Here is a 14,077-nt window from a genome sequence, read left to right on the forward strand (position 1 = left end):
CAACAGCTCATGAAGGAACTAAAATGTGGTCCTGGATAACCATTTCTTCCACGAATATGCTATCTGGAAAAGATTAGAGAGTCACTCTATAAAGATATATTTCATAAAAGAAAATGGAATTGCTTGTTTCAGAATTCAACCAGCTAAATGCCTTCTCGATGTAGGATCTTTTAAAAATATTAACCCATTTTTAGGCCACTTACAATGTTAAAAAAAAATCCAAGCTACCCTCAATTAGCATGTCATTAGTATGGAGTTTCCATGTTCCTTTGCCTGTGATGCCAGCCAAGCAGGTAATAGACAGCAGAATGGATCTTAACCAGATAGGCCTGCTAATATCTGTATTTCCCAGATTTACATCTTCTATCTGAGTGTATTTGGACCTAGATAGAATAATTCTGTTTTTGAAATACTTAAAGATGTATTATGCCTTTCACATGTAGGCCTACCCTCTATTAGTGCAGTTTATATTTTTCTTGTTTTTAAAATTCATTGGTCCAAAGTACTTTATTATGCTGGCTGGCTTGCTTTACTATGGGTGCTCTTTCTATTTTTCAAAAACATAAAATAACAAAAATAAAAATCTCAACCCACTGAAGGCAAATTATGATGTTTGCTGCAATGCTGATAGAGAAAAGCCATATTCAAAATGTCATATTGCTAATGTTACAGATTACAGTTTTCCTAGCTGCCTATAGATTTGTAAGGGGTGCTGTTTGTTTACCAGGCTGCCGTGACCCTATTATACAAATCTGTCATCTATTGTGTTGCTAACACTCTTTTAAATTGCAAATCTGATGCTCTTTAGGGGGCTCAAGAAAAAAAAATTCTCACTCTCCACACCATTCTATTTCTCTTGATTTCTTGCCTGTTGTAAGTGGAAGTTGGGATGTGCTGAATTTGCACCAGGGGTGCAAATGCAGGCTCAATTATAAGCATAAAATTAGAGTCTGTTCACCATTAATCAGCCCAGCTAATTGCTATGCACTACCATTAGCCATATGGTGTGAAAGACAGCTTGCTCTCCCTAAGATGAAATTTCTTCATTTCAGACATGAAATAGTGAGGGCTCTGGATTTCAAAATAGCTTGTTTTAGATATTTAATTTCTAAACAACTTTCTGCAGTGCTTTCTATCAAGGCTAACTGCACAATAAAACTTTGCATTTATGGCACAAAAGCAGTATATTTATAGTACATTGAAGCCATGGCATAGAGAACATAGAGAATTCCAATTTACAGGAGGGACCCTGAATGATTTTGCTTTGTTGCAGACAAGACAGCGAGTTGCATCTCAGGTGACTGTTTAAGTTTAAGGAATCCATTGTGCTCTGCTGATGGGGGAGGAAAAAAAGCTATTTTGCTGGCTGGTTGCAGGGCTTAACATCCCTAGATTATAATTATTGTCATCCTTGGAGAAATAATCCCTTTGCCTTGATGGCAGGGAAATCTTTCTCCGCTTTATAGGAAAATTTTTATATTTTGGGGTAGGCATTATGGTTTATTGATAGCTCATGATAAAGGTTGAAATGGTCATATCCTGTTAAAGAATTTTCTTAAAGCAAAGGTCCACAAGTTGGATACATATTTTACCATTCCATATTAAAATATAAAATGAGAATGTATCATATAACTAGAACTATGAATCCAGATAGGGTATTCAGAGCATATATTGGAACTCATCTAATTGAGGTATAAAGCACTGGACTTGGAACTAGAAGTCTAGGGTTCAAATCCTGACCCCATCGATTCTTAGCAGATCAATTCCAGCAAGTTACTGCTTCTTTCCGGCTTACAGTATTTCCTTTATAAAACAGAGATGATGATACTTGCATTATCTACCTTATAGGTTATCATGAGGAAAAGCACTTTGTAAATCTTATGGTGCTGTATTAGAATCATGGGAGTACCAGATCTAAAGCTGAAAGGGATCCTAAAGCCTAGATCCAATCCAACCTCCTCATTTGATACACAAGCAAACTGAGGCACAAGGAGTTTCAATGACTTGCTCAGGATTATCCAATAAGCATCATAAATTATTTTAAAAATTGAACCTCTGTTTATATTCAATTTGCATTTATCTTGGCTTTAAACAACCAGAAAGCCAAGTTAATTAATCTCCATCCCCTAAGCATGTCCAATACAGAAAACACTAGATTTGAACTTTGAGGATCTAGGTTCAAAAACTGACTTTGCCATTTTTCTCTTTCTGAATGTCACTTAATTTCCCTGGGCCTCAGTTGCCTTTTTTTTCCCAAATGAAAGTATTATATGATCTCTAAAATCTCCTGTAGAGTCATGGCTCAGTGGAAAGAGCACTGGGCTTAGAGTCAGAAAGACCTGAATTCAAATCCCAGCCTCAGACACTTACTAGTTGCATGCCAATTAACCTTAAGCTAACCTCTGTTTGTCTTAATTCATTGGAGAAGGAAATGGCAAGTCCCTCCAGTGCCTTTGCCAAGAAAACCCCATGGACAATATAATATGGTCCACAAGGGTTACTCAGAATCTGTCCCGACTCAACAACAACAAAATCTCTACCAGCTATAAAAATTATGTTACTATAATATATTCCACAAATATCTGCTAAGCATTTATGGGGTACAGAGCTTTGTTCTAAGCACTAGGTAGGATCACAATTTAGACAAAATGTGATCCCTGCCCTCATAGAATGTATAATCTAGTCCGTGATTAAGCCATAAACATGGATAATTTAATTTGGTAGTTTGAGAGATCTGTGCTCTCATTAATATAGGTATCTTTTCTACTGGTAAATATAGCAGTTTGCCCAAACTTTCTTATTCATGTGGTTGTTGTTAGTGTATTTATGTTAATTCCCATAGAGGAATTACCCAACTCACTAGAGACTTTCCCTTATTTTAGGTCTTTTAATATTGTTATCCCTGTCTCTTGCTATAGAACTAGCCTGCATTTTCTTTTTTCCTTTTGTCTATTTTTTTTAAACCCATACCTTCTAGCTTAGAATGAATACTAAGTATTCATTCTAAGGCAGAAGAGTGGTAAGGGCTAGACAATTGGGATTGAGTGACTTGCTTATATAATTTAGGAAGTGTCTAAGAGCAGATATTTGAATCCAGGACCTCCCATCTCCAGGTCTGTCTCTCTATCCAGTGAGCCACCTAGCTGCTCTTTATGCCACTTCTTGTGGCTTAAAGACCAATAAGTATAAAATGCAATATTTCACAATAAGAGGATTGGGAAGTTGCGATGAATGGTAACTGATACATTTAGAATAGCTTTTGAATTGTGAAAAGAGGATTCGATTGTACTCAGTTCAGTTTTAGTGTTGTGGGTTGTAGTTTTATTCTTTAAATTGAATGAAGTTGATTTTGGGGGAAAATGGATAAGATTTAATAAAAATCTATGAATTAAAAATGGATGAATCCATGGCGTAGAATAGAAAAAATGGTAACCATCTTTTTAATCGAAATATTTACCAAGTCAGAACACTTAATTGCCTAAGTATTCTGGATAAAGAAGAGTTTACTATACCACATTTTATACCTGTATTCTCTGAGTTTTGGCAAAGAATAAATACATAGTCTAACCTCCGGATTCAATGAACCAACAGGTATTTGCTAAGTCCCCGCTGTGTGCATTGTACTGTGTAAGGTTCTTGGAGGGATACAAAGGAATAAAATGTTAGAGCTGAAAGGGACTTTAGTGGCTGGCTACTTACAACTCCTGCATTTTACAGATGAGAAGATTGGGACCTAGAGTAATGGAGTGTTTTAGCCGAGAAGCAACAGCAACTTGGTGACAGATTCAGAATTAAAATCTATATCTCCTGTTTCTCAGTTTAGTGCTTTCCTCCTTATACTGAAGTATATAGGCTGGCCTTGCCCACAGATAGCTTATACTCCTTTGGAGGTAACCACCCCTGATGAAACTCTATAGGAACAAGGCTGCATTTTAGTAAGTGATCCATTGTGCAGCCCAGAGATTAGAGATGTAATGTAAGTCCAGAGACAGGAGAAATTTACATGGGATAGAGTTGTCAGAGAAAGACAGCCTGTTTGAAGATTCTGGGAAAATAGCTACATTATAGGTGACAGAGATTTTTAGTTTCTGAGAAAGGATCAGTATTTGTGAGAAATTAAATCCAAGTCTTCTAACTGAGAAATTGCAAAGCAAATGTTTTCTCCCATGAAACCATCTAGAATTAGATCTTTCTAGAGCAAATGACTGGTAGTAAAGGAATAAATAAATGTAGACCCTATGATGGGGAAATATTAAATTCTTCTTGCCTCATTTAAGGAGTTCCTTATTAGATTACTAGAGATGAGCCTCTTGGGCAATGCTTCAAGGCAGGCACTCCAGTTTTCTTTTCCTTTTATGTGCAGGGTCCCTTAGTAACCATAGGGTTGGTCAGCAATATCTGTGCTTGGAATCAGGCTCTGGGATCACACAGCTTGGGAATGTTGAAGTTGGTCTCTTTTCTCAAACTATTTAGGAGTCCTTAGGTAAGGTTGTAGGGTACCAAGCATTCAAACACTGGGGCGTTGCTTCAATATCTCATGAAAACTAGAGAGAGACCACCCTGAAAACTTGAATCAAGAAGTTTCTAGGAGAAATATTATTGTAATATAAGAGGACCTACGAAAGAGTGTGGAATAGTGGGTAGAGACCTGCCCTTGAAGCCAGGGAGGCCTGCATTCAAGTCTTCCCTTTGATCCTGGAAAAGAGACAGTTTCTCAGTGCTTTAGGAAACTGTAGAGGACTACAAGCAGCAGAAGATGTGCTAACTTACATTGGTAAAAGGAGTTTTCTCCATTGGGAGTGCTCTATACCAATGAAAGTACAAGTCCAGTTCTCATCCCTATTAAGACCCATCTCCTAAAGTTATTGCCAGATGTATTTAAATCTCAAAATAATAATTCATTCAATAAACATTTCTTAAGCATGTTTATGACTCTTAGCAAGGTACTTGAGGGATATGAACAGAATCTGTAAGGGACCTCAGAGATCATCTAGTTCACCTTTCTCATTTTATAGATCAGGAAACCAAGGCTGGGAGAGGTTAAGTGACTTGCCCAGGATCATCTAGGTAATAAGTTACAGTGACAGGATTCAAATCCATGTCTTCATGATTCCATGTATAATGTCCTTTCCACTGTATCTTGCTGTATTATTATTATTGTTATTAATTACTAGTATGACTATGAAATTATATCTCTTATATTTATGATATTATATCAGTGACTTCTCAAAGTACTTTCATATCAAATAGCTTTAGCGAGACCTTGTTCTGAGTTATAATTAAGGAGACTTATTTGATTTTTCAGTCCTACTTCCCTTAAGGTAGGAATTAACTCTCAATCCTGGAATAGTTCTGGTTAGAGAGTAACCAAACTTACATCAAAAGGCACTACTCAGTCTCCTGTTCTAGAATACTTGTCTTGAGCATTGCCTTAAAGAATGGAAAATAACTGCATTCGTATAATCTAGGCAGCTAAGTGGCACTGTTGGTGACAGAGTGAGAGACCTGGAGTTAGGAATTTGTGAGTTCAAATCTGGTTTTCAACACTTCCTAGTTGTGTGACCCTGGACAAGCAACTTAACTGCTTCTGTCTGCCTCAATTTCCTCATCTGTAAAATGGGGATGATAATAGCACCTACCTCCCAATGTTGTGAGGAAAAAACCTGGTATTCATAATGCACTCTGAAAGCCTTAAAATGCCATATAAGCACTTGCTATTATTAACCTTGTGCAATATTTGTTATTATTTAATAATATATTCTAAAGGAGAGTCCATTATCTTTGTTGTTTAGATTTGCATGTATTTTTCTCCATTTTGTATGATCCTTCTAGGACTTTAGGAACTGATAGTATCTTAGTTTACTATTGTTTCTTTTACTCCCACTCCCAACATCAGCTCTTGACATTTACACACACACACACACACACACACACACACACACACACACACACACACACACACACACAGTATCTCTCTGTCTCTCTGTCTCTGTCTCTGTCTCTCTCTGTCTCTCTGTCTCTCTGTCTCTCTCTCTCTCTCTCTCTCTCTCTCTGTTTGTGCATATAGACTTGACCTTTGATTTCAGTGTTCTAGGGACATTCCTTGTTAGAAAACTTCCTCTCCCAATGCAGATAATTTATGGGGCATTTATTAAAAGGTTAGGTGACTGATCTAGGAACACAGAGGCAGGACTTGAACTTCAGGTTTTCCTGAGGCTGGCTTTCTTTCCATTACAGTCTGTTGCCTCTCTACATTCATATAGAACTTTCTAGATCATTTTACTTATGTTATTTGATTAGAGGAACAATCCTGCAGACTAAGTGTTGTATGTAGTTTTATTCCCTTTTTTGTCAGATTGATGAATGTATGACAACCCACTTTGAGGGTTGTCTCTCCAACAGTATAGCTCACAATCCATCTATAGCTTTTTGTCTTGTGTAATTCTTGTCCATGATCCATAAACCCTCCGTTTCAGGTCCACTCAATGCGCAGGAGAGCTGCCTTCTTCTAGCTTTCTTGATACTATGTGAATATCAGATGAGCACATAGGCTCTCCGTCCATTATTCCATTCTCATGACATGACTGGCCTGCCCTCTCAATACATGACCAACTCACCTCTTTTTCCAGGTGGCCATCTCTTTTAACATATTTTATGGCACTATAGAGGCACAAGCCTTCTTTGGTAATATGCTGTAGCCTGTTCACATCCACCATGTGTCTCTAGTGCATTAGGGTGGCCACAACTTTACATATAAGCATAGTGAATTTCAGAGAGATTAAGTGATTTATTTGCCCATTATCTTGTGGCTTAAGCAGCAGAGCTGGGATTCAAACCCAGGTTTTCTGACTCCTTTCTTTACACTGTAGTTGCTATTTTTCAATGAATTTTCAGTAGGGTTTGCTACCTGGCAGACTGTCCTAACTCCCTGGGACTTTGTGACCATAATGAGATCCTGGCAAAAGGCCTCTCAATATTTTGAGGATGTTTTCTAAGTGGATTCTGTGCTTGGGGAAAAATCTAATGATGTCTAAAATGAGACTAGATGCTTCTATATTTATTATAAAATGCTAAAATAAATAAAATTTATTATGCAATACTTCTATATTTATTATAAAAAAGAACCTTACTCCAGACATGTGATTTCAGTATATGAGATAATAGGGCAAAAGACCCAGGGACTTTTAAAAAGTTCTTCATACTTAATTGTGAAGTTTTTTAATTTTAATTTTAATTTTTAATTTTTAAATAAATCATATCTGTTAACTGACTCTTGATTTGGTTTTGGACTATGGTTATCCTTCTTTTCTCCTTAGCCTCTCTCATTCTATTTTATTTCCTTTACCAGGGTTCTATCCCCTTCTCTCTCTAGTCTCTTGTGATTCTTACTCTTCATATTGTTTTCTTTCCTTCTGTATTACTTTCTATAATATCAATTCTTCCTTTCCTTCCTCTCTTTTGTCTTTTTATACCTTTCATTTCACATCAAGATCTCCCAAACAAATTTCTTATGCTCTTCTTTCTATAGCAAACAAACAAAAACATTTCCTATTTCCATTGAGACCTCATTTGATTTAATCAGACTTGGAGGGAATGAACCACCATTCTATGGAATGGTTAACGTCCCTAGTACAGCACTCTGAATAGATGGAAATCACTAAATATCTATTGAATGAATGAGTGGAAACTCCCATTCAGTCTGCTAAGTCTAAGCAATCTAGAGATCACTAGGGAGGATACACTTTGAGTCATCTACTGTTTTACTTGCTATTGGAGCAGAGGAGAGAATAATTATGGAATCCAAGAGAATTACAGAGATCATCTGATTTCCCACAACTGAACAAGAATCCCTTTTCTAACACAACCAAAAAAAAAAAAGATTATCCAGCTTTAGATTAAGAAGGAAAAAAAAATATTGAGTGGTTCTCAAGTAATTTTGGCTTTCCAGGGAAGAAGCTGAGTCTTCTTGATTGCTTCCTTTATTGATTTTGTTACCTTTGCAAAATTTAGAGGAGGGAGAACACCCCAAACCTTGGGAAGCTAGAGCCAGGGTAGAAGAGCTCTATTTCTAGAAATTAGTGTCTATTCCCAAGTTCTTGACTTGATAAGTTTAGGTACAGGTAAGCATTGCCTCTTGTACAGGGGAGAAATCATAAATCAGGTTTGTAGCAGGTCTTTGATTTTTACACCTTCTGATTTCCTCTACCCCTCTCTTTTAGATATATTTGAACTCCATTTCATGCAGGTGACACAGAACTCAAGACAAAATGCAAATTGTTCAGTCCAAAACGTGCTACACAGTAATCTCCTTGAAGGCAGGGACCATACCTTAGTCGTCTTTATGGGGTTAATAATGACATTGGTGGCAGAGGGTTATTCCAAAGATTAAATGAGATAAAGTAAAGGGTTTTGTAAACCTTAAAGCATGATATCAATGTTAATTGTGATTGGCTTATATCAGTCTGTGTACATTGTGAATATAACTTAAAAATGGGATTCTTAAATGTTCCATTCTCACAAACAATATTTTAAAATCTTTTGGAACAAGGCAAGGCTTTAGTTTACAAAACGTACGAACCTCAAAGTCAGAGTTCAGGTGTAGTCTGGGTAGAGGAAGCTTACATTTCACATACTTGCTTTATATATGACCTGATAGAGGGCATCAATTTCCAGGGTAAATCTTACCATAATATGAGTGGCCATTAACGTCCTTAGAACATTTAAAACAATATCCAAACTTGAGCACAAAAAGCAGCTGGCACATGGAATTTGTAGCCTTTTTCTGCTGCCCTCTTCTCACCTCTACAAATTCTGACTGTAATGAAGATAGCCTCCAAACAAACCTTTATTCTGGGATTTTGGAAGAGCTTTATTTGAAGAAAACTCTCCCAACAAAGAGAAAAAGAAAATTAATCTCATCTTATATTAATAATATCAATCTCATAGTATAGAGACTACTAGATTTAGGGTCAGAAGACCTGGATACAAATCTCAGTTTTGTTGCTTACTTACTGTTGGGGTCTAGAGTCAGGAAGATCTGAGTTCCAATTCATTTTCAGTCACCTACTAACTGTGTGACCCTGGACATGTCACTTAATCTCTTTCTGCTTCAGTTTCCTCATTTCTGAAATGGAGATAATATTAGCACCTAGCTCCCAAGGTCATTTTGAGGATTGAGTGAGAGGTTTATAAAGTGCTTCATAAACCTTAAACCTATCATCGTCATCACGATGATCAGTTTCCTCATCAATAAAATGAAGAGATTTGCTTAAATGGTCACAATGGTCCCTTCTAGCTCCAAATCCTCTTATCTTATGATCACAGGAGAGGGAAAAAAATATACCTCTGTCATGACTTATATTTTCTACAAAATGAACAATAATTGATCTTTCTCTAACCCCAAGCCCCCCCCCTTTTTTTGGGTAACACTGAGGCGCTAATTGCATGCATTATATATTACCTTCGAAAGATGGGGGAGAACATAAAGAACATTGCCATTGGAGTCAGAACCCCCAGGTTATAATTCTGGTCCTGACATTTAGTCCCTGTATGACCTTGAGCAAGTTGAATCTCTCTCAGGATCTCAGTTTCTTCCTGTGTAAAACCGAGGGGCTTGCCTAGATGATTTCTGAGGTCTCCTCTCCTTCTGACATTCCATGCTCTTCCCCTATGGAGGCTAGTGAATGGGAGAGTAGTTATTAGGCCAGTAATTCATGGCTGGTGGGGGGAGGTTCCCCCACCTCCACTCCCCACCCCCAGCGCTCTGTGACTCCCCAGCTGTGCCTAGAGAAGTTAAACATAATCATTAACCCAAGGGTGACCCAAATAGAATTTTCTGTCACAAAGATCGGTTGAGTTCCAGGTATGGCTTCATGGTAATTCTACCATATGTAACCCAGCAATTTGAACCTTCTGTCTGCCTAATGATAATTTTACAATGTAATGGTTGTACTAAATCCTTTCACTTTTGCTCTATAGCCGCTGTTGTGACAAGAAAAGCTGTGGCAACCGAAATGAGACTCCCTCAGATCCAGTGATAATTGACAGGTAGGGGCCACTATTCTTTCCTTGAATCCTTCTTCCTCATTATAATGAAACACCTGCCCTGTGTCACTAATGGGCAAGGGTTATGGATGTATATGGATGAAATTTGGTTGTTGATAGTGAATTAAGCTGAGCTGTGACTGCAGTTCCCATGAAGGCCAGATGGAATGTTCTTTGGAGGGAGACCTGTTCCTTGGAGGGCTCTGGTTTTGTGTCTGATTCATACTCTGAAAAGGATATTTTTCTCCCCTGACTTTCTGTGGTTCAATCCTCATGCTGTGCCAGGAAGCTTCAGAAATAAAATAATAATAGTTTGTGATTTATGAAATGTGGTTGGGTACTTATAAATATTTAAGTTTTATTTGAAAAATGTTTGAATCATTATCACTTTTAGCTACAGTAGTTCTGTTGGATGCAATCCATCTGCATTTTAAGGTTTTTATTTATGCATAAAAGCAGTTAAAAGAGATCTGTGAACTAAGATTTTTCTACTATTATTTTCCTGGTTTGATTGCTACTTTTACTGTATTGTAAGTTGATTAATTCATCCTGCTTGTCTTAATTATTGTGTTTTTAAACAGATCCATATTACTAATCTGACATGACCAAGTAAATCATGGTGGAACAATAAATCTGTTTTAGTTGTATATTGCCGTTTTAAGTCACTGAGCTTACACATTATGCAAAGTTGCATTCCAAATATTCATTTTACATTTTAATTATTGAAATTCATTGTACGGAAACATATATGATAAACCATTTGTTATGTAGCATTAGTCTTTGAGAGTTAAATGGCCTGGAAGGTTTATGGATTCTGTCAGTTGTCAGCTGGGAAGAGGAACGCTTTCCACCAATCCACAAAAAGAACCTTTTAAGAGAATGACTCTTTTTCTCCCATAAGGAAACACAAGGGCTAAGGAAGGAAAAAAAAAAAAAAAAAGAAATCTTCTGGGGGTTTTAGCATTTTTTTTTTTAAAGTTGAGGCATCCATTTTATACAGTTGAAATCTCCTTTGCTGGATTGTACATTTCCGGTGAGCAATAAAGCAAAGAAGATATATTCTGAACATCCAGACTTCATTAACACCCAAGTCCTGCGATCAGTAGCTCTTTTCACTTAGATGGGCTTTGGGGGTTAAAACCCAAAGCAAATGTCTATTGTCAAATCTCTGCCTCCAGGTTGCAACAAAAAGAGAATTATTAAGAAAGAGGTCTTCGGCCTCTGAAGTTATTTAATATTCAGACCTTTAAAATTCATTTTTATGCTCTGTAAGGCATCAAAGTTAAACCTAGGAGAGAGAGTTAAGTGTGAGGGCTGTTACTGTGGCCACGCGATGCCGAGAATTAAGAGGATATATCTATTTACCTGTTCGTATACATGTCACACTTTTTTCTGCAAAGACGTAGAAACCTTTGAGGAAGGCAAAGTACGACTCTTGCTACACACACCTATTTGTCCTCTATAGAGGCAGTTCATTTTACTCAGTTGGTGCTCTGTAGCTTGGTAATCAACATAAACATTACACTAGGCTTCCCAAAACAACATATTTTTTTTTAATGTAAAAAAGAATAATTCTGATCAAAGACCGAGTTCACCTATTAGGCAAAGCCTCGAAATCACCAACATCCTGTTATGCACACAGTTCAGTTTAGATGATAAAATATAAACCTTACCTCGCCACCCGCAATGAAACATTTTTTGGCTTGTGAATGGGTTAAGCTTTTAAGTTCTTCATTCGGTTTTAAATTGTGACTCTGATATAGAAGGTTGATATGACTGTGGTTTGAATAACATTTGATTTTGACCTGTTCCTGTGGGTTGCAATGGCATAAGAAACTTGACTCAGCAGTGCCATAATTAGCCCAGCCTGTGTTTTTGAAACAGGATTGTGTTACCTGGATTGCATTAGCACGGCCTCTATTGTTGCCGCTTTGCATCTGTCCCAGTAGGGTACTTAAAACCTTTTCTTGGCTGGGGTAGTTCAAACAATTTAGGCAAAATAAGTATGCACTTTATACTGTTGGTGGCTTTAGTAATATTACTCATGACATTTATCCTTTTCATTTTTCCCCCCCTCTTTGGTTTGGAAAGTAGGAAATTGTGTGTAGGCAGTGTCTGTCTCTTAAAAGGAGCGCTTTTTAAAACAGCTGAAGCACTAGAATATCCGCACAAGTCCTAACATATGTTTATTTGCCTGCTGTTATCACTTGTGCTTGTGAACCATCTTTTTAAGCTACGATGCCAATTGATATGCAAAACCCCATTTAGCTATTTTTATTTGCATACGAGTTTTCAGAATTTATTTGTCCTTTGGACTGCCAGAGTTTTAAAAAAGCCCCAGTCCTGTCTGTGCTGACATGTGAAACTTCTATTTTTTAACGAGAAGAGAAGAGAATAACAGCAACAAAGAACTTACCCAAGGAAGGGCTAAATAGAAAAGATTTTTCAATTCCATAAAATTGCTGTGAAGGAAAAATATGATGGCAACCGTGTTTGAATTTCATAGTTTCCAATTTGATTCCATATTACGGATTGCATAATATCTGTGTTACGTGCTTAGAGTTTGATCTGCTCTCAGATTTATGGATGCGAATCCCTGCATATTGTGTAAAATAGGCCAGGAGGCCTGCATACATCAGCAATAGTAACTGTTTCTACAAGACGTACAACAATGTGCAATTATAGAATTGGAAGTGTGATCAATTGTGTGGTGGTAGGATTTAGCATACTTTGGGACACCAAGAGTTTTAGCAGTCTCCTCCTCTTGCCTTTTAGATTTTGGGAGAACATTTCTATTTTTATCACTTGAAAGACTTTTAGCTGTGGTTATTCAGGAAAACTATTTAGAGGGTAGTTAGCCTTGTGACCAGACAAAGCTATCCTATGGTGCATAATAAGCTATTTTGTGACTTAAAAACTTAACTGTAGTGTTTGTTGCTAGTAATCTGGGGATCACAACTAACTAGATGGAGCTCATCAAAATAAGTGGAATTAAAAACAAATAATAACGTGGGCTGCTGGAAGATGATCTAGGAAATGGGCTCCTACTTTGTGTTCTTCTGTGATTGCGCCAGCACATTGAGAAAAAGAGACCTGGACGGTTTTATACAATGACAGGAATTTGTTTTGTCTTCCCTGAAGATGGTAATTGTTACAGATGTTTCCAAGCATCCAGATTTTGGGGGTCATTTAGGCATGGCTGTGGTTAAATGTGTCAGGCTGAATAGTTGATGACCAGGAGTTAATGACACCATTATAGTTGAGGTGATTGGTTGTATGGTAATTATTGTTAAATTTTCAAAAAATATACTTCCTGTTATTAAATTAAGTTCAAGATTGATTTAACATTCATACAGTAACTGGTATTTGAATTTAAAAGGTTTGCAATAAAATTCCTGTTCAGAAATTGAATAAATTGTAGTTTTATTACCACACTGAATATCCTTGTGTCCTAACCTTTTTCCTTAGAGTTATCTTAGTTCAATAAATAAAACCTCATTAGACTATTCCCATTTCAACGAGTTTATTAAATTTTGCAGGAGTAATTAGCATAAGCTGTGCTAATTTTTCTGGAAGACTAATGAGAGAGGTTCTTAATTAGGTTTGCTTTGTAAGAATCAGAAAAGATGATAATGACAAAAGTCACATAGGGTAGAATGAAATAGGAGCCCAATTTTACGATTTTTCTAAATCTGTGAAGAAACTTCCATTTCTTGTTACATGGAAAACTTTTAAGAAACTTATTGTAAATAAACGTGTCGATAATTATTAAATATGTGGTTAGTTGGCTGAGACTTTCATTCCTGATTTGCTCTAAAAAACAAACCAAAAAAACCCCCCTTCTTTTCTAGGAATTTATTCAGCTAACACTAACAGAGCATGGTTTTGGATGAATATGGATCATTTTGTAAGCACATTTAGTTCCTTGAAATATAGTATAAAATTCCTTTCACTTAAAGAACTCAAATTTTAGTTCAGATATGCATTGCTTAATTCCAGTCAGTCAGGAGAATAGACATTTTTTTGTTTCCTT

The 14,077-nt window shown here is 36.8% G+C and overlaps 1 protein-coding gene across 1 annotated transcript in view; it reads left to right on the forward strand.

The window, feature by feature from the left end:
• The window catches only part of EBF1 (EBF transcription factor 1), a 467,727-nt gene that overhangs the window by 29,714 nt on the left and 423,936 nt on the right, over window positions 1-14,077 (forward strand). Inside the window, exon 8 of the mRNA XM_044659847.1 lies at window positions 9,979-10,047. Within this exon, the coding sequence (XP_044515782.1) occupies window positions 9,979-10,047 (69 nt within the window). The remainder of the gene's footprint in view (window positions 1-9,978; window positions 10,048-14,077) is intronic.

Source organism: Gracilinanus agilis, chromosome 2, assembly GCF_016433145.1.
Source record: "Gracilinanus agilis isolate LMUSP501 chromosome 2, AgileGrace, whole genome shotgun sequence".
Taxonomy (NCBI): domain Eukaryota; kingdom Metazoa; phylum Chordata; class Mammalia; order Didelphimorphia; family Didelphidae; genus Gracilinanus; species Gracilinanus agilis.